This window comes from Vigna umbellata, chromosome 6 (assembly GCF_029865625.1).
Source record: "Vigna umbellata cultivar VRB3 chromosome 6, Vumbellata_1.0, whole genome shotgun sequence".
Classification (NCBI taxonomy): Eukaryota; Viridiplantae; Streptophyta; class Magnoliopsida; order Fabales; family Fabaceae; genus Vigna; species Vigna umbellata.
The window spans coordinates 7,570,631-7,591,533 of NC_142170.1; the positions used below are offsets into that span (position 1 = coordinate 7,570,631).

At 31.6% G+C, this 20,903-nt stretch overlaps 2 protein-coding genes across 2 annotated transcripts; both read right to left on the reverse strand.

Annotated features, from left to right (window-relative positions):
* Nucleotides 1–5,689: 5,689 nt before the first annotated feature.
* Nucleotides 5,690–8,135, reverse strand: LOC124842277 (peroxidase P7-like). The gene is made up of 3 exons (XM_047318725.2): nt 7,903–8,135; nt 7,525–7,716; nt 5,690–6,481 (listed from the first exon to the last, which is right to left on the reverse strand). Exons 1-3 carry the CDS (start codon nt 8,116–8,118, stop codon nt 5,930–5,932), a joined length of 960 nt encoding a protein of 319 aa, XP_047174681.1. The 5' UTR covers nt 8,119–8,135; the 3' UTR covers nt 5,690–5,929.
* A 3,056-nt stretch (nt 8,136–11,191) lies between these two features.
* LOC124842276 (Protein kinase superfamily protein) lies at nt 11,192–15,591 on the reverse strand. The gene is made up of 6 exons (XM_047318724.2): nt 15,306–15,591; nt 13,929–14,173; nt 13,565–13,700; nt 12,005–12,263; nt 11,750–11,882; nt 11,192–11,608 (listed from the first exon to the last, which is right to left on the reverse strand). The coding sequence occupies exons 1-6, from the start codon at nt 15,460–15,462 to the stop codon at nt 11,345–11,347; spliced, it is 1,194 nt and encodes a 397-aa protein (XP_047174680.1). The 5' UTR covers nt 15,463–15,591; the 3' UTR covers nt 11,192–11,344.
* Between the last annotated feature and the right edge of the window lie 5,312 nt (nt 15,592–20,903).

The following is a 20,903-nucleotide window of genomic DNA, read 5'->3' on the forward strand; positions in this document are numbered from 1 at the left end:
CAATCCTCTTAGGACAAATATAGCCGAAGAAGATGACATCATTGTTGCGATCGTTTCGCAAGTAAATCTAATGACCAATGTGAGCAAGTGGGTGGTAAACTCTCGAGCTACCTGGCATATCTGAGCAAACAAAAGTATCTTTATGTAAGAGATGGAGAAGAACATGTGTACTTCAGTGATTCCAAGACAACTCCTTCTCTAGAAAAAGGAAAAGTTTTTCTTAAACTCACATATAGGAAGACTCTAGCCTTGAGTTTGCATATGCCCTCTATAAGGGTTAATTTAATCTCTGTATCAATACTGGGAAAAGCGAGGGTTAAAGTGTCATTTGAATCTGACAAGATTGTTATGACAAAAATAAAGTTTTTTGTGAGAAAGGAATATTGTGGTCAAGGACTCTTCATACTGAATGTTTATGAAATTATTAATGAATCAAGTTTTTCTGCTTACATTGTTGACTCCTATGATATATGGCATGCTAGATTAGGACATGTGAATTCCTTATATATTTTGCAATTATAGCAACTAGGATTAATTAATATGCATGATAAACAAAGTTTAATGGAGTAGTTGAGAGAAAGAATAGAACTCTTAGAGAAATGATGAATGTCATGCTTATTAGTTCTGGTGCACTTGATAGATAATCTTTGGGGAGAAGCCTTGCTTACTGCATGGTTTTTACAAAATAAAATACCTCATAAAAAAACTGGTAAAACTCCTTATGAGTTGTGAAGAGGTTATCAACATAACCTTAAATATCTAAGAATGTGGGGGTGCCTAGATAAGGTGATGTTACCCGATCCAAAGAAAAGGAAAATAGCCTCTAAAACATCTGATTGCGCATTCTTATGTTATGAAGAACATAATGTTGCCTATAGGTTTTTGGTTCTTAAAAGTGGTGTGATTGAGCGTAGCACTATAATGGAGACAAAAAATGATGAGTTTTTTTAACATGTTTTTCCCTTAAAGGTTAGTGAGACATCTGATCCTATCGATAATAATAGTGATACCTTGAATGAGGATTTGAGAAGAACTCAAAGACAAAGAAAATAAACTTCCTTTGGAGTGACTTTTATAGTTATCTCGTTGATAATGATCCAACTAGCTTTGTAGAGGTTACTAGTGCTCCTGATGCAAAACAGTGGGTTAAGGCCATTAGGATTTAATTTTAATCAATAAAGAAAAATAATACTTGGACTTTAGTAGATTTGCCTAAAGGAGCAAAGTTCATTGGTTGTAAGTAGATCTTTAAGAAAAATATCACCCTGATGGATCTGTAGAGAAGTATAAGGAAAGATTAATAGTAGAAGGACCCAACATAGATTGTACCTTTGTCCTTGTGACTAGGATTTCCTTCATTTGAGTGTTGTTAGCTCTAGCATCCATCCATAAACTAGTTATACACTAGATGGATGTTAAAACAACTTTTTTGAATGGTGATTCGAAGGAAGAAATTTATATGACTCAACCTGAAGGGTGTGTTGTACCTGGTTAAGAGAATAAAGTATGCAAACTTTAAAAATCTTTTGGCTTGAAGTAAGAACCAAAATAATGGCATGAAAAACTTGATAATATATTGCTATATGATGGGTTTTCACCTAATGATGCTGATAAATGTGTGTACTCTAAATCTGAAAAATGGTGATTATGTTATATATGTTTGTCTGTGGATGACATGTTAATTTTTAGTACATGCAATGATATTGTCGCTATCTAGAACTAAATTGTTTCTAGGATCAAATTCTGAAATGAAAGATATGGGTGAAGCCAATGTGATTTTAGGTAATAGAATCATAAGGAAGGGAGACAATATATTACTATCTCAAATACAAAACATTGAGAAACTTCTTAAGAAGTTTGGGTTTTATGACTTTTTCACACTTATCAACCCCGTAATTCTAAATTAATGAAAAATAAAGGAGAATCTATTTTTCAGCCTCAGTATGCCTAGATAATCGAGACCTTACTGAACTTCATGAGCTTTTATAGACCTTATATTGCTTAAGCAGTAAGTAGAATGAGTAGGTACACTCAATGTCCAAATCAGTAACATTGGGATGCATTTGCTAGGCTTATGAGATACTTAAGAGGTTCAATGGATTATGCCATTGAATATAGTGGATTTTCCGCTGTAGGAGAAGGTAGAATGAGACAATATTTACTAGTGATTATGTATTCACACTTGAGGGTTGTGCAATTACATGGAGATCATCAGCCAGACAAACAATTATTGCAAGATCAACAATGAAATCTGAGTTTGTCGCTCTTAAGAAGGTTGGTAATGAAGTTGAGTGGTTGAAGAACTTCTTAGCAAACATTACACTAAGAATTAAACCAACCCCATTAGTGTTAATACACTATGATTGCCAATCGGCAATAGCTATAGTTAAAAACAAGAATTATAATGAAAAAAAAATAGACATATACAATTGAGATACAATTTGGTGAAGTAACTACTAAAGAGTGGAACTATTTCCATTGATTATGTGAAGTCAAAACAAAATCTAGCAGATCCTCTAACACAACTCCTAGGAAGACAAATTATATTAGAAACATTGAGGGAAATGAGACTTAAGCCAGTTGGAAACAAACAAGTGATGATAATTCAACCTTTGTGATTGAAGATCCCATGAATAAGGTTCATATAGGTAAAAACAAGTCACTCGTTAGTTCTGATAGCACTAAATTGATTATAATCAATTATATACATTCCTATAGTGTGCGTGAAAGTGCTAGAAACTACATATGAGAGGTTAAATTTGTCATTAAAATTCTATATGGTGAAAGAATTTTTAGCTTAAACAAATTTTTTAATGATTTTCATATCCCTTATGGGTGGTGTATGATTTGTAGCATACACTTGATGAAATCACCTATATGAGTGTCGAGTAGGACCGCTTACATGAGATCTTGGCATGATCTCTAGAGCACTCATGAATAGCGGACATGAACATGACCTAATAAGCACAACACAATGATAACAACAATGATTGTGGGAATGTATTGTGATTGATAAACCTCAAACACACGTCAAGTATCTTTGGTTCATATAGTTTGTTATACCAACTACACCATGTGTTAAGTTTCTTGATCTAAGACTGATTCATATAGATAAGCTCTGATGCATTACAACCTATGAAACCCAAGATAAAAGTTTCTTATCTTTCTTTTAATCTTTCTTTAACGATCAGAACAAATATTTGCGCTATTGCTTAAATACAATCATTTTTCAATTTTACAAGAAGATTACATCTTTGAAAAATGATTACCTACAAAATGGAAAATCACTTTTGAGACGAAACTATTTGGATCAAAGATCTTTTCTATTTTCTTTCTTTTACAATATGTGGGGGATTGTTGTAAAATAATAATTTATTGCAAAAGAAACATTGGATTTGAATGTGGGAATTTCAAAAGTTTGAATGTGGGAATTTCAAAAGTACAAACGTTTATTTTTTTTATTTATTATTTATTATTGTTGGCAAAACGTTCTTTGGTTTAATGTTCAGTTATTTATTTATTTATTATTCATTATTGTTGATAACGGTCTTCGACCAAGTTTCTCACTTAGGGTTGTCTCATGCTCTATAAATAGAGCATTTCTTGCATTCCAAAACACACCACAAAGAAAGTTTTTTCTTCCTTCTCCAAAGGAAAAGTTTATTCCACAAGTTATCTTCTTAGTTTTTCTTCCTTTCTTTTCTTATCCTCCTTTTATCTTGGGTTTATTCTTTTACTTTCTTTAGAGTTTCCACTAGTTCTGGAAATTTCTAAGAAGTTCTTGTTGTATCCTAAGGCACTTACGCAACTGCGGATAAGTCTTCAAGGGCAGTGGAACTACACAACTCAAAAAATTTCTACTACATGATAATCCTAAACATTTTTTTTTAGTTTATTTTCAATTACATGATTTTATATACTTGTATAAATCTAACCAGATGATGGAATTACAATTGATCTCAATAAGCAAAATGAAAATTTATCTTTATCTTCTTATCTAATAATTATAAAAATTTTATCTCATTTTCATCTTAATGATAACAAATTTATTAATTTTTTTCCATACATGTCTCTATTATTTTAAATATTAATTAAATAATTTTTTTTCACTAAAATCTCAAATAAGTGTGATATTACTGATGATGATTTGATGTCAAAAGAATTATATATAATAAAAATCGTTGAACACAATTGAAATATTTTTATGTGAACAAAATACATAATAAATAAAAATATTAAAGAAAAGTAAAAATAATTTGTCCTTAAAAACTATTTAATGTAGTTAAATTGAGGTTTGTATTTCTTCCAATACAATACATCATTTGAATAAAATTATATACTAAAAAAGAAAAATGTATAATCAAATTTATAGAAAGAAGGAAAAGTAAAATATCAATGAACCAACCTTGTAAATATTGAATAAGTTAAACAACAATAGAAAGAAAGACGAAAAATTATGCGAAAAAAATAAAATTTTTCCAAATTAAAAAAATCTATATAAAAAGAGAAATATAAATAAATTTATTACATTACAAGTGTTTTAATAATTTAAAATGGCACATGTAACAAATTTTGACCAATAACTTTAGCGGAACCAAAATAATATACTCAAAATTTATTGGTTTAATTATTATCATTAATACAATAAAAATTAATACATTTAATTTACTAATATAAAAAAAATTAATACATACAAAATAAATCATACACATCTAAAGGATTATTTTACTGATAGCTTCCCTTTTATCACTTTTCAAAAATTAATCAATTCATTTTTTGTTGATCAATATACTTAATTTTTAAAGAAAAAAAAAATTAAGATTAAAAAATAATTTATCATAATCTAATAAAAAATTGACAACTACTAAAACAAAAATCTATTATAATCAAATCACAATTAAAAAAAATACTTTTAGAATAAAAATAACGAATTTGTGTCAAATTTTCGTTTTTGTCGTATGAATATAATTTGTGAAAAACAATAAAATATCAATAAATATTTTCTATTATACTTGATTTTATGTTGTATTATTTATTTTCATTAAATGTTATGCTTTTACAAAAGAAATAAACAGACACCTATGATTTCAATCAATTTCTAATATATATATTACATATAATTTAAAAAGTTTCAAGAAAATTTGAAAATTCATAACATATATATACATATAACATGAACAATTTTAAAATATTTTAGGTAGACAAATATAATCATACCTGCTCTCATTTTTATCCTTAATTTAAAAATCCGATATTATTTTTACTAATTAATACAATTATATTTATAAAACTGAAGACAAAAATTTCGACAAAAGATAAAGAAACCCGTTCACCCACTTGTGCATTCATCCGTTTATGTACACATAAATAGAAATTTAGGGTGACAGCTATACTTTACCAATTCGAGAGAAATTAGAATAAATAAAACCAAAATGTTTGAGGATGAGAAGTACATATACGTACAACTGCAACCATTCAAATACCATTCGAAGTCAATAAAGTACCAAATGAGAAGTATTTGTGAGTTTCAACTTTTGTCATATCAATGTTTCAAATATGTACTCTGCCGTATAAATATACTGCAGTACCCTTATACTGGATAATTAAAGATTTCAAAATAAAATAATTTATGCAGTAAAATAATTTTCATTATTAATTATTATTATTATTGACCAATCAGTAAACAACATTATAAAATTAATATTTTTTACAATAATTATTGTGAGAGTGAAGTATTAAAAGCACACATACACACTTTTTCAACACATTCTTGTTAATACTTTCTTATCGCCTATTAAAAATTAAGAAAATTAGGGAGTTTATAAACTCGTCTAATTTTATAATTTTTAATAATTTCTTAAGGAATAAAACAAAACAAAACTTCCATAATACGTTCCTCGTACCGAACGAAACAAGAAACTGAGGATGTTCAATTGACAACCCTGCAATTACTTCTGATCTCACCGGCGGTTCCAGTGAGAGGAGTGATATGACCCATCTTGATCATGGCTTCACTAAAATCACGAAAAAACGCAGCATTATTGTCGCTGTAAATTCTCACCAAAGAGTCTTGAGAGCCACCATCGAAGAGCACTTGATCTGAGACGAGAAGGCCACGGCCAGCCACCAACTCGGAGAAGTAGTTGTTGTCGAAACGAACGGGAGTGAGGGAGTCCAGAGGGGACAAGTTGGTGTCCCCACCGGAGGAAGGGCAAATGCTTCTTCTTGACGCGGCGAAGCTAGTGTCGATGTTGGTTCCGTTGTAGATGCGAGCTCTGAAAAGCTGGCACTGCGCTTGGCCTATGCTGTGGCCGCCGGAGAGCACGGTGAGATCACGCGCGCTCAAGCCTTTGGCGTCGAAGGCGCTGGTGAGTGTGGGAAGGTCGGAGAACGGAGAAGGGAGTTGGGCGTTGGCTGCGCTTTCGCTTGCTGTTGTTGCGTCTCTTCGACCTAGAGCTACTGTCCATGAAGGTCCCCCAAGCTGCATTTCAGAATATTAGTTCTAGGTTACTGTGATTTTCTTTTTTTTCTTTAATTAAACATCATTCTAATTCAAAACTTTAACCTAATAAATTTATGAATTTTTCGTTAATGTTTAATTTTTTCATATTTATTTAATGTAAAATTTAAACTTACGTTTATGTTTTTATTTATTTCTTTTCTTTAAATATGAGCCTCTTGAAATATATTTTTTATTTTATTTTATTCATGTTTGTGAACCTTTATTAAGAAGATTTTTCATACAATTTTTTTTATTTATTTGTGATCTCGTTTATCATAACTAGACATGCTTGATGAACTTTAGAAGACTTTTGATACAAATATCATATATTTATACGAGTCGATCATCAAAATAAATTTTAAATTTATACTATAGACGATTTTTTCAAGAAAAGATTATCAAAGAAAACACAATATTAATAAGACAAGAACTCAATCCAATAAAAAAATATGCACCATTTTTTATTTAAAAATTTAATACAATGTTTATGGTTTTATTTCTTGTAGTATTTAACTTTTTTATTTTTATTCAATATATATACTCACTTATTTTTTTCTCCTCTTCCATCATTTTATCTAATATAAGCGTTTTTTTAAGAAATAATTGTTTGATTTTAATGTGATATCAGATAGATAAAACGAAACAGTGAGAAAATAGGGTTGAATTGTTGAGGAAAAGTGGTGAGTGAAAGCTAAAAATGGATGAGACAGGAGAAGACAAAGGTTTGGTGGTACTTGTGTTTCTGAGTTTTTAAAAGGGAAGATAATGAGTGGTTCTTCTCGAGAATGAGACAAGGCTGACACCACACTTTGATTGCATCAACCATTATCCCTTCTTCTTTTTTCTTTTTCTCTTCATCAATTATTGTTCTGTGTCATGCATTCTTTTGGGGAAGAGGACCCCACCAAATTACGAGAGTTGACATGGTGATCGATTACGTGTTAGAGGAAAGTAAATACCGAAAGTCAATAATGGAAGAAGGAAAAACCCTAATGAAAGAAACAGGAGAAGAGATGGCTCACCAGAACTACTCCATCTCTTGCTGCAAGTGCCAGAATATCAGCACAAGAGACAATGCCATTGCAAGCAGCTTCAACCTTGGTTTTAATGGCATCTATCACTTCGTAACCCCTCACTGAATTTCTGTTTGGTGCTGCATTTTTCTCACCAACAAATGTGCCAGTGTCATCCAATAAAAGTGATGCATCGCAGCCCTGAAAATGTTACTAAGATTAAGCAAACCATGTATGCATGATGTTATTTTTACTCAAATTTAACATCATGTAAGTTTGAATGTTAAGTTACTTCTGCTAATACCAGTTTCACATGTTGTTACATATATATGTGTACGAAGTTAGATGTATAAATGGTATTAAAGAAACAAGAAACTGTGTTCTTACATTCACAAAACAATCGTGGAAGAACAATCGGAGTATAGAGGCTCCAAGTCGAGCTTCTCCATTGATGGCTTGCTCCATTGAATTTCTGACAATGGTTTGAAGATTGGGACAAGTTTTATCGTAGAAGTTGGTAGAAAGTTGTGCATTGGTTGAAGAAGAAAGGAGAGAAAGAAGGAAGTGTGCAACAAAGAAGAGGGTACGTGAGAAGGGTGTCATCTTTCAAGCTTTATTAAGCCACAAATAATGATTATTGTGTTGTGTTAGAGGTGAAGAGGGTATGCAATATATAGAATGTTGGTGCATGCAGACACAGCAAAATTTGGAAAAAAAAAAAAGTTCTACCAAATTTCAAATTTGGCTGCTCCATACATGCTTTACTTTAAATAAAAAAAAAAAAATTGGGGAGAAACCAATGAGATAAAATATCACAGTGCAATTGTTCTTAAAGGAAACACAGGATAAATTTAACATCAACCACAAGAATATATATTAGAAAGATTCGTTACTAGTGAATATGGTTTAATCAGAGATAAATTAACACTAGTTCCAACTTAAAATTATGAAGTTTAATATTTAAAAAAAATCTTTATATTAATTTTGATCACTGATATTATTTGGATCAATTATCCTATTTAAGATATTGTTCGTTTTAGAACTTATCAAATTTTATCCTTAAAAGACCAGTAAAAAATGAGAAGAGTATTTAAATTACATTTGTTCTTAAACTTCTTAAAGAGATTAAAACTATTAGAAGTGAAAAATTAATTTTCACACTTGAAGATTTTTTCTTGAGACAACTTGGATGGCTGCAACTTCATCGGGAACAATCCTTTTAATACATTCATGAAAATTTTTGAACATTCTACTTTGCATTCAATAAATCCACTAATAACAATGTCATAGTTTTAAGTAAATTTTAATGGAAAGAATTACAAAAATTAGTAAGCAGTGTGAGACTTTACTATATAGTCAGTCATCTCATCACTAATATGCACATGATATATAATTAAATATTTAAGTGTGGTTAATTTTTTCAGTAAATAAAAAATCTTCCATACTAAAAGTTAAATAACATCATAAATATACTGTTCCAAACCCCCTGATAAGAAAAGCACGTGTTAAAAAGAGCTTGTTATTTTCAAAAATTTACATTGATTTATATGACGACATCTAAATTTTATTATCTTTTCATTTATTACTTAATCATTATTTTATTTTAAATAACATCAATAAATATGTAACAGATTTTTCACATAATGTCTTTCACTTTAAGACACGAGTTTAAAACTCAATTTTTAAAAAATTAAATTTTAAAGCAAGATTTTTATATCACTTGTATATTTTATTTTAGTCATATAATATGTTCTTACATATAGAAGACTCAATATCTTTAGTATAAAAGTAGATATTTGATGTTATATACGAAATTAATTTATAAAATGATGTTTTACACTTCCCTTTATATACTATAACCAATGAGATTAATGAAGAAGACAATGATAAAATCGCATAAAGTATTCTTAATTTATATGAATGGTGCTCTTTGGTTTTCCAACTTTTATCTTTATTTAGTTTATTATTATTTAATGAAAGAGGATGCATGATTGGTGTTACTTTACACGTCAGTAACATGTATAATTCATAATATATGAACGCAAAGATGAAGCAAAAAAGAAAGAGCTTGAATCAGTCACCAGCCATAAAAGTGATTCTAATCATAACCATGAATATATCCTTTTTAGGAGAACAAAAAGCTGGGATCTGTTTGACCAGTTTTTACAAGTTGCATATGCACATAAAGCACTTCTCAATCTAACTTCAATTACATTTGGTTAAGTCAAACACATCTTTGTCTAAATCAGTTATTTTGTCAAATCAAAATTAACAAAACAAATTATACAAAAAAGTGGGCATCGTTCACGTTTCTGAAAAATAAAATAAGTTGGTTGTGTGCACTTTTCTAGTGCTTCACGTTCATATGAAAAATGGTTGTAGAACTTTTAATAAAGGTTGACGAAGGTATTTATGCATGAAAATTCAATGATTTGAATTTCTATATGATTATAAATGATTTGACAGGGAAATCTGCAGCCACGTTATAGTGAAATTGTCACATAGGTGTAACTCACTTCACACATGCTTATTATTACGATGTGTTTGGTCACGTATGCTCATAAATTAAACCATATCAAAGTCAGAACTATGGCTAATTCAAGATCTCATACATTATCGACGTCATCGTTTATTTTTTAAAATAAAAATTTAGAGAAAAAGGGACAGTACCTCAGTTTTTTTAAGTTTATATTAAACATTACTGTATACTTTAGAGTAAAGAAAAAAAGTTTCTAAATTTAAAAAATATTTGCTAAGAAACTTATATTTACTTCATTATATGGAGACAAATGAAAATTTAAAATATTCATATGTCTATTGAAAGGGATATTTAAAAGGAAAAAATAAATAATTAGGTGAGCAGTGTGAAAGGGAAAATTCAATTGAAATTGTTTTCTTAGAAGTGATAAATATTTCTTTGAAGTCCTATTTTTCTTGACAGTAAAAATTTAAGTTTTGAATATAGTTACCAAATGCATAGATAAATAACTTTAAAACAATATACCTTTGTCTTCTTTTTATATTTATAAATAAACGAAACAGATCGCACCATTCTTTTAGGCAAACAATGTTCAATAACTACATTTTCCTGACAGATTAAAAATGGCTTAAATTTCCCAGACGTCGCCATGACAATGACAAGGGTTTAGGAACACAAGGATATGGAGTGATTGACAAATGTAGGAAAACAAAAGTTTAAACACGGTTTCTCATTAACGTACTAGAAACAGAAATAGGGTTGAATATTTGAGAATCTTAGGAACATTTCGTCAATCATACTAACGTATTTAACCAAACACGCTCTAATTATTTCCCTCATGATACCTTCAAATAGCCTTCAGTTTTTTTTATCCTTTTGCCATGATCCACCAACACCATCAGCCTTACAAAGAAATCTATGCCTCAGTAGTAACTACATGAATGGAAAAAAAGTCGTAGGAGGGGACAATAAGATGATGAATTAATTCCCTGAGGCATGTTCAATTGCTTTCTCTCTCTTTCTTTTTTCTTTGTTTGCCTTAAAGGATACAATAATTGATAATTGAAAACCATGATGATTAGTAAAGCACCAAGCAACCAACCATCAATTATGGGGAGACTTGAAAAAAGATTCTTAGATAGAACCTTCCATCACAAACTGAGATGAACAAGTCTTGATCTTTCATCAATTTGAACATTAGCATTAAACCCACCATTTTTTTCCTCACCAAAATGTATCGCATTGTTCAAGATTACAAAGAAACGGCAACTAATACCAAGCATACAGATACAAGTTAGGTGAGCATGTACCTATCCATCATTTAAATGTTGATAATATATGTTACATGCACTAAGTAGATGTTGGGCCGGGGGACAACTTGGGAGAGTGGAAACTAGAGCAGCTTCCCACCTTTGAAGGGGACCTTTGAGTCTTAACCAGTGGAACCAATGACTGCACAACATCTGCCATGAGAGGACGATAGTCTGCCTCGGGTTGCACACACATTGCAGCAATTGCAGCCACCTGGACAACCTCTTTCATAGAGTACTGTCCCTCCAATGAAGGATCCATAATCTTTACAACCTTTTCCCTATCGGTCAAAAGAGGCAGAGCCTAAACACATATCGCACATGCAAGTTTGTTAGAAAAAGGAAGTGCTAAGATTGGTGGAAATACGAATTGATTAAATAACTATCACCAAGCAGTACAGAATCAACTTAGAACTTGATTTGTTGAAAGAAGTAACAAACGCACCCAAGAAACAAGAACACCTTCTCCGGGAGGTCTCTTCATATCTACTGGCACTCGGCCAGTGAGCAGCTCCAAAAGTACAACACCATAACTGTACACATCTGATTTTGTGGTTAAATGCCCTGTTAGTGCATATCTGCACAAACAAACATTGAGAAACACAAAATTAGTTTTTCATGAGATGAATTATTCAAAGAAAAACTCTTGAAATAAGAATGAAGATTACACAAAATGACCAAAACAAGGTGAGGTTTCTACTCGGGAGCAACATATCCTTGGGTGCCCAAAACTCGAGTTGAAACATGTCCACCAGCTCTATCAGGTCCCAGCTTTGCCAATCCAAAATCAGAAACTTTGGCATGAAATTTCTTATCCAAGAGGATGTTACTGCTCTTAAAATCTCTGTGAATAACTGGGGGACTGACATGCTCATGAAGATATTCTAACCCCCTAGCAGCTTCAAGTGCTATTCTTAATCGAGTTTCCCAATCCAACTTTATGGGTGTAATAATAGAATCTACAAGAAAATCAATTGATCAAAACCAACTCAAACATACAAAATAACTAACAAAAAAAAAATAGCAAACATGGCTGCAGACACAGCACTCTTGAACACTTTATATTAAATAGCCCACTGATGAAAATTTTAAAAGAAAATAAGGGTAGACAAAACAACAAGATTTTTTTTATCTCAAATGTGTAAAAAAATATCAATAAAAATATGGAATAACAAACAATTATAACATTCTCCAACACATCATAGCAAAATTTTGTTTTCATGGTATCAATAAAGATAATATGCAGAATTTTTGCTCCAGGTTCTGGCAAAGTTTTTATAATAGATCAAATAGACAAACTAAAAATAGAAATTATTTTGAAACAAACTTTATGCCATACATGACCCATCAAAAATTTCCTTTTACAGTGTTCAATACACCTAGAGATTTAGAGGGACGTATTGCTACTTATTGGAGGATGTGCAAAATTAATCAGGAGGTAAATCTCTCTTCTCTAGCAAGATTGTCAATTATACATAAACTGACCAACTTAAGACTTTTCCTCAAAGATCGCATACAAATTACTTACGCACCTACGAGCTATCTATGTAAAATGTAGACATCAGAAAAAGCAGTAACAAATCGAACATATAATGTAAATTCAGATTGATATAACATGGTTATCACTTCAAGGCCACTATCCATATTGTGTAATATGCGAGGAACATAGTTCAATGTGTCACTTTCAACCCATAGTCATCATAAACTTTACAAGGGAAGAAAAACCCTTTCAGAGTGAAGAAGTTCGGAAAAGAGAATGCAAGAGAGAATTTTATGAAAACTTTTTTTTGCTTATATGGACATGCCATTCAATTTTACACAACAGAACAGAGGAATGTATGTAAGGAATCAGTTAATCAGAGTACCAAATGTAATGGTCAAACTGGGTACACGCTGGCAGGCTGTTTCCATTCAATAATATCATCAATTTAAATCAAATATTCAATACTGCAAGATTAACAGATTAGTCTATCATCATATATGTTTCTAACTGAGTGTTACTCATTCAAACTAAAAAAAGGTTTTCAACAAGTTTTTCTTGTTCCGGCCCGTCTATTGAGCAAACAGATTAAGTATATAGCAAAACCCGAGATTGTTACATCAAAATTCCATAGACATATTACAGACCCACCCATCATGAGGATTAGAGTCTTGACTACTGTCTGTCAAGTATGAAAAGTTATTAGTAATCATCCATTCGCAGCATTTTAAATCAGCAAAGAATAAAAGCTTTCTAGCAAATATATATTTCATAACTTACTGTTAACAGGATAAAGATGTTCCTGCAGTCCACCATTGGCCATAAATTCATACACCAGCAATTTATGATTACTATCAGAGCAGTACCCAAGCAATGCCAGTAGATATGGTGAATGCAACCGGCTTAGCAATTCCACCTACAGTGACATGAAAGCAACCAATTCAATTCAATTATCAAAATGTATTTAAAAGACATCTATAGCTATTTAATTCATTGATTCAGCCAAAAAGCGTATGATTTAAAAATTGAACTAATTTGATTACAAGGGTAATCAAACGCATAAGTATGAAGAACAATGCATTCCTTTCCCATAGTCTCTAGAAAAGAAGCAGCGCTGGTCAAAATGTTCTAAGAAGTAACTGACCTCTACTTTAAATTCTTCTTCCCCCTGCTTTCCTGCCTGATCCATGAATTTAATGGCAACTTTCCTGCCATTATTGAGCACTCCCCGGTAAACAAGTCCAAATCCACCATGACCAATGACATTCGACTTGCTGAAGCCCCCTGTTGCAGAATGCAGCTGCTTGAAAGTGAACACCTGAAGTCCTTTCTCGGCAATAACTTGCAGATTTGCAAAGTCACTATTCTCATTAAGGTTTGCGTCTTCAACTAATATAAAACCAAGCAAAATCTGTCAGTAAGTGGGACCTCAATTTACTCAAGTAAAGTAGAAAAAAAGTAAAGATATAAAGTTTTAAAGTGAAAACACAGAAAGAAGCTACTTTCAAACCACTCAGTTGAAAATCTAGAAAAAAAAAGGTGGAACATAACAACACTGAATGTACTTCCCTTTCCCTTCTAATGAATACTCTAAAACAATATAGATGAGAATTAATTACACCCGGTAGAAAAAAATATATAAATGAATATCAATGAACTGGCAGTATTAATATTTATACTTACTATTTTTCCAAGTGTCGAGATTGATAGGTGATCATTAATTAAACTAATTAAATGTAAATACAAAGGAAATATACGGATGAACTTGGCTTGAATAGGTAATTTCCATTTTCTTTCCTTGCTTTCACGGATAATTAAAATAAAATCATATTATTTTCACTTTGTTCAGTATTTTCAAACAGTTGCATAGGAAAAAAATGGTATTTTCACCGTTGTCAATTTGTTAATATTCATCTTTGTTGAGAACTGAAAACAGAATAAAAATACGGCATCATTTCGTAATTATTTGTGAATCCATGAAAGGAATTTTTTTGACAAAAGGATCATAACAACACAGTTTTATCAGAATTTCCAATAGGTCCAAATCCTGGAGAGGGAAAACATAAGACGAGCAAAATCTCAATCAAAACAAAATAAAACAGCACATGAGATACTATAGCCTGCTATCGGTGCGCTAAATCTAACACATCCCTTCAATCAGACGAAACCACACCGTAATCAAAACTAATCTCCACATGACAATAAATTATTAGACAGACCCAAACCACCACCTGACAAGTCTTTAAATTTTCAAACTCGCATAAAAGAATTAACAACAATAACTCACACGTCACCTAAAGATTATTAATTTTTTTCATAAACTGAAAAACTCAAACTGTATAATAAATTCTCCTACATGACACCTTAATGAATGTTATCAACTTTTTTTCAAAAACTGAAAAACTCAACTGCATGTTAGTACAGAATGGTCAGCAACAGTTCCATCGAATAATCTCAGGCGTTTGCAGAAGAACACAAAGCGAACATTGAAGTTCAGCACATTTCCGAAAGAGAGCCAAACCTTTTTTGAGGCTTTTGCGTCGGTTGGAGACCTTGTTGAGGATGTAGCAGTAGTAAGTAAAGGCAACGAACAAGGCAAAGACGGCGAGGGAAGCTAAGACCAAAATGGCGATGAGAGCAATCTTGGCCTTCCTTCTGTAGTCATAATCTTCGTCCATTTAGATTTCTCTGAGATGCAAAAACCCTAACCCTAGAAATGGTTAAAGCATAGTGGCAATGCGAGAAGAAGCGAAAATGGTTAAAAGGCTGCGTCGGAACTTCTTGCAAGACACACTCTGACTTGGCTCACTCTCCCTCCCTCTGCCCTTTTTACTCTGCCGCCTACAGTGCTGATACTGACATTTCTCTTTTGCATCTTCGTCCCTCAACTTCTTGCAATTTGCGTTACCACACCAACTCATTTTACGCTATTTTCGTTCTTCCCCCAGGATAGATTTTAAATATTTTTTTCAAATTAAATAAATTTACTTAATTTAATATTATTTGGATTAAGTATGTTTTAGTTCATAAAATTAAAATTCGTTTACATTTTAATTTTGGGTACATTTTGATTAAATGAATGTAATTCTTTTGATTTAATTATATTAAATTTTTTGGATATAAATAAATTTTAATTTTTAAAAATTAAAAACATATTTAATTATTTTTTTTCAAATATCAGCTGAATCTCCAAATATTATGAATGAAATGGAAAAGGTGTAAAAAGGGGAAAGGTGAGGGGCCTGAGAATGCAATTGAAAGAAAAATGAGGCCGGCACCTTTGGATTGGGAACATAAAACAGTGGAAATGCCATTTATTAAATTCAAATAGGACAAACTTTGCCCATTCATTGCTTTTGGGTCTCAATCTCACTTCCCTCCAACACAACATCACCCTCGTTAATACGACCACCTTTTCAAAACAAAACCTTAGTAAATAAATCCACTCATGCGTGCATATGGGAACCATTTTTCAACTTGTAAATCTTAATCAAACTTATTCTTTTTACATAAGAATTGATTGCTTATTTGGTTTTTATTAGTATTCGTTTTCAAAAATGTTTTTATTTTATTTTAAATAGTATAAATTGTATTAATTAAATTTCTTCCGTTAAATTAACAGAAATAGATTGAATTGATATAATTTATATTATTTTAAAATAAAATAAAAATATTTTTAAAAATAAATACAAAATAGAAAAAAAACTTATGAATGTAAAAATCAAATAAGCAATTAAATCTTCACATAAATTATACATATTAAAATTCTACTTTTTGTACTTTTAAATTTTATTTTATTATATTCATAAGGGTTAAATATGTTTTTAGTCCCTTAACTTGCAGTGAAAATTAGAATTAGTCCCTCTTCAAAACTTTGGCCTAATTTAGTCCCTAAATTTTAGAAATGTGTGAATTTAGTCTTTTTAACTAAATTTTGTTAGGTTTATTTGATATTTCAAGTGCGTTTGATGATAACATCTAAGTTGTTTACATCTTTTGACACATTTTTGCTTCAATGTTAACTAAGAAATGCGTTTGAAACATCAAATAAAGTTAACAAAATTTGGTTAAAAGGACTAAATTCACACATTTCTAAAGTTTGAGGACTAAATTAGTGCAAAGTTTTGAAGAGGGACTAATTCCAATTTTCACTGAAAATTAAAGGACCAAAAACATATTTAACCCTATTCATAATTCAGCTTCAATTTTAGAAAAATGGAATCAACGCAGAAGTTGAGCGATGAAAAGAACAACACAAGAAGACAGTGTTTGGAATTTCGGAAAATTCTTTAGAGAGATACCTTCACAGTCCATAGGCCTGCAGTATAGCAATTGACTTACCCTTTGGAACACTCATAGGAAAAATAAAAAATTGTTACAAATATTTCATCTTAACCTGAAAGATATTTTATCCAGGAATCATATTATACTTGTACGAACATATTAATAAAATTATCTACTATGATATCATTTATGTAACTGTATAGATGAGAGTTTATTGAAAAAATACAATACTAATTAGATCCGAACACAATTCACATACAAAACTTTTCATTTCTTTCTGAACTTAAACTCACCTAGATTCTTAACATATTTTTCTATTATTTTAAAGTGTAATTTTAATTAATAATATAAAATAAAAGTTTTGAAAAATAACAATTTAAAAACGATATTACCTATACTATTTAATGATTTTTTATTCTTGTCACAAATAAATATCTTCAAACCATTTTTTCTTTAAACTTTAGAAAATACCATATATGAGTAAAATAGGTTTAAAAAAAAAACAAATTGCTCTCCAATAATGGACATTAAAGTTGTAATAACATATGAGACAACTATTTAATATTATTTTCTTATTAGTTTGAAAGGCAACGTAGAGAAACAGAGACATATACAAAATTTAAATAAGATTATTTGTTGTTTTTCTAAACATTATCTTTGTATTATTCCACAAAAAACTTGTCGGTATATATTTCTTAAAAACATTATTGGTGGCTTGATATAAACATAAAAACTAATGTAAAATGTAAGATCTCGGAAAAACGCACCCAAATCCCTCGTGTCAGAATCATTAAAAACGCACCCAAAATCCCTCTGCACGGACGCCAGGTGTCAATCAACGAGGATTCGAAAATCATATAGTGGAATGCAGGTGTCAGCAGACGAGCGGACGTTCGTTTAGACGTGGGAAGCAAAACTGATTTTCTGAAAAACCTGTCCCACTCTCTCTGCATGCACCTTCTTCCCCAGAACCTGATCTTTCAATTTCTCCTCCTTCTCTCTAGAATCTCGCCCTTCTCTCTACCAAAACTCACCATTTCTCTACTTCGATCTCTGTTTAGGCACCGTGGAAGCACTTCCGGCGTCCCAAGCTTCATTTTGAACCGAACAAGTTTCAAGTTTGAACGGGTAAGTGTATCTGTCTTTAGTCGTTCGTCTTCTGTTACATGCAAACCAAGTCCTGGTTGCATGCGGGCGTGTAGTCTAAGTTATTTTTTTGGTTCATGTTGTTTTGGTTTAGTTTGAAGAGTGTGGATCGTTGAGAGTAGAAAGATTTGTAGTCGGACGAACCGAAACCTACCTTTAGGACGTTCATTCACGTATCAGGTAAGGGAAGCTTATTAATTTAATTTATATGATTATGTGTTGCACGAACGTTCATTGATTTGATTGGATATGAAAAATGAGTGTGTTATGTTATGATGCATGAAATGTATGAAATTTCTATGTTTGGATGCTATGAGATATGAAAAATGGATTATTGTGTGAATGTATAAAGGTATGAAACTGTATGTTAAGAACTGAATTTGAATGATAGCGATTCTGGTAAGAAATTTCTTAAGAAAGTGTATGTACGTTACTGAACGGTCCTTGACCGTTCGGTTTTCTAGTGAATTGAGAGTTGTAGTGGATTCTTTCATTTGGGAAGAACCCTAGTTGAGGACGAGCGTCTACACTTCAAAAGACTGTGCTTGAGCGTTCGGCCAAGCACAGTTGGGTATTAACGTTCGGTTATAAATCTAAGTATATATGTAATTGTATATTTCATTGTTCGTAAACACTACTTCAACATTATCGTACTATGTTATCAAGCCTTTTTATGTTAAGTTTATGGGTGCTCGGTCTTATACCAAGCGCTCGTACTGACTAGTGCTCGATCTTACACCAGGCACTCGTTCCATTTCCTTAAGCTAATTTCTAATACTAGCATTCGTTCAAACCACTAAGGTTCACTCCCTATAGTGTTCAGTCTTTAACTGACATTCGTATTTCTTAATACTAAATCTAAATAATCTAAGTTCTCATAAACGCTCGGTTTATTCATGAAAATTCCTCTATGTATTATTCTTTGAATCTCTTGGAGTGTTTGTGTCTATTGGCTTCGGCCTGGAGCTTTAGTGTTGAGTATAATTTTCTTTTTAGATGCTCGGTAAAAAGTTCTTAAGAGTCAATTCATCTAATTGATTCATTTTACAAGTTATGTTAGTTCTGTTTATTGGTCGTGATATTAGATTGTACTTCGTTTCTTTCTCAAACCGATAGTAAACCTCTTGATCTAAATTTATTCTGGAATTTGAGGCCCTCGGTCTAGCTCCAAATTGTTCAGTCTCGTTCTGAGTCAGGGTTGGACGTTCGGTAAATTGTACCCGAACGGATCTTTGTGTAAAATGTTTAAATGAGATGATTATTAGATAAAGATGAAAAAAATGAGATGTGGAAAGGTTGTGATTTTTGGATGAGCGTTCCGGGGAGGAACGACTCATGCTTGAATACTGAAATTGGTAAAGTATGACTGTGGGCATGCTAAGCTGGTTGTTCATCCTGATGTTCCGTGGGTACTCGTCTTCACGTAGAGGAGAGTAGGTCATGTTGGGAACGACAGGAGATCCTAGTCCTTAGGGGTACTTTGGACAGATAGGGTTAACCTCGGGTGACAGCTGTTGAGTGTATCCCAGTTACTACATCACCCGGGTGCACGCCTGTAGCTACACAGAATTCATACAGTCCGGACAGTTAATCTAGTGATAGGTTTTGCATGATTACGTACGCTGAAATCTATCTTGTATGTTGGATTGTTTGAAATGTATGTGTATGTATGAATTAAATTACATAAGCTTACCATGCATTTCCTATGTTGTCTGTTTTGTACATCCGTTCTTGTCGTTGCAATGATCATCCGTGTGGATGTGAGCAGAAGGAGGCGAGCTACTTGAAGAAGCGCTGGAAGAGAAAAATTTGGTAGAAATAGAAGTGAAGACCGAGCAGTAGGAACATTCGGTTAGTAGATAGTAGTCTTATTGTGAGGTGATCGTTCGGTCACCTCCTCTCTTTTGAATTTTAATCTGACCGTTCGGCAGGAACTTTTGTAAACCGTTCGGTCAGACTCGTACTTATGTATTAGGTAATTATTGTAACTCTGGTTTATTGCTGTATTTTTGGATGTTACATAAAACAATATTAAATGCTAAAATTATTATTAAGTGTATTTGAATTGAAATGTATACAAGTAACATTAATTGAACATGTAAGAATAATGAGAATTAGAATATGATTTTACATGTAAGCTGGTTCTTCTTCATCTAAATGGTTGCTTATCTCATAAGAGAAATATATTTATATTGAATAAAATTGTGTACCTCCAATTGATTGATTACGAAGACATTTTTTATAATAACATGGTCATTAAATATGGGTGCTAATAAGAATTTGAAGAGTAACCGTATTCCATGTGTGTTTGATTTGACAAATTTTGATTAATCAAGACAAATTTATTCAATAAGTTTACACATCTAAAATAAGCACAAATTTTATGACAAAATCAATTTTGGTTGGTTATATGTCCACTTTGACTTCATTATTTGTTGGGTGTTGCTCCCTCCACCATCTCAAGTGTTGTGTTTATGTACCTTCCCACTATTTTCTTTTATTCTAAAAATACTCTATACCTTCCCACTATCTCAACAATCTTTCTCTTTCTCTCTTTGCATTAATGAAGCATTTATATGGCTTAGATTTAAACTTCTGATATATTGCAAAATATAAAATTAAGAGGAAACTTCGATAGTAGTGCTTCTACCACTTTCATTTTATAAACTTAAAAGTTAGATACAAATAC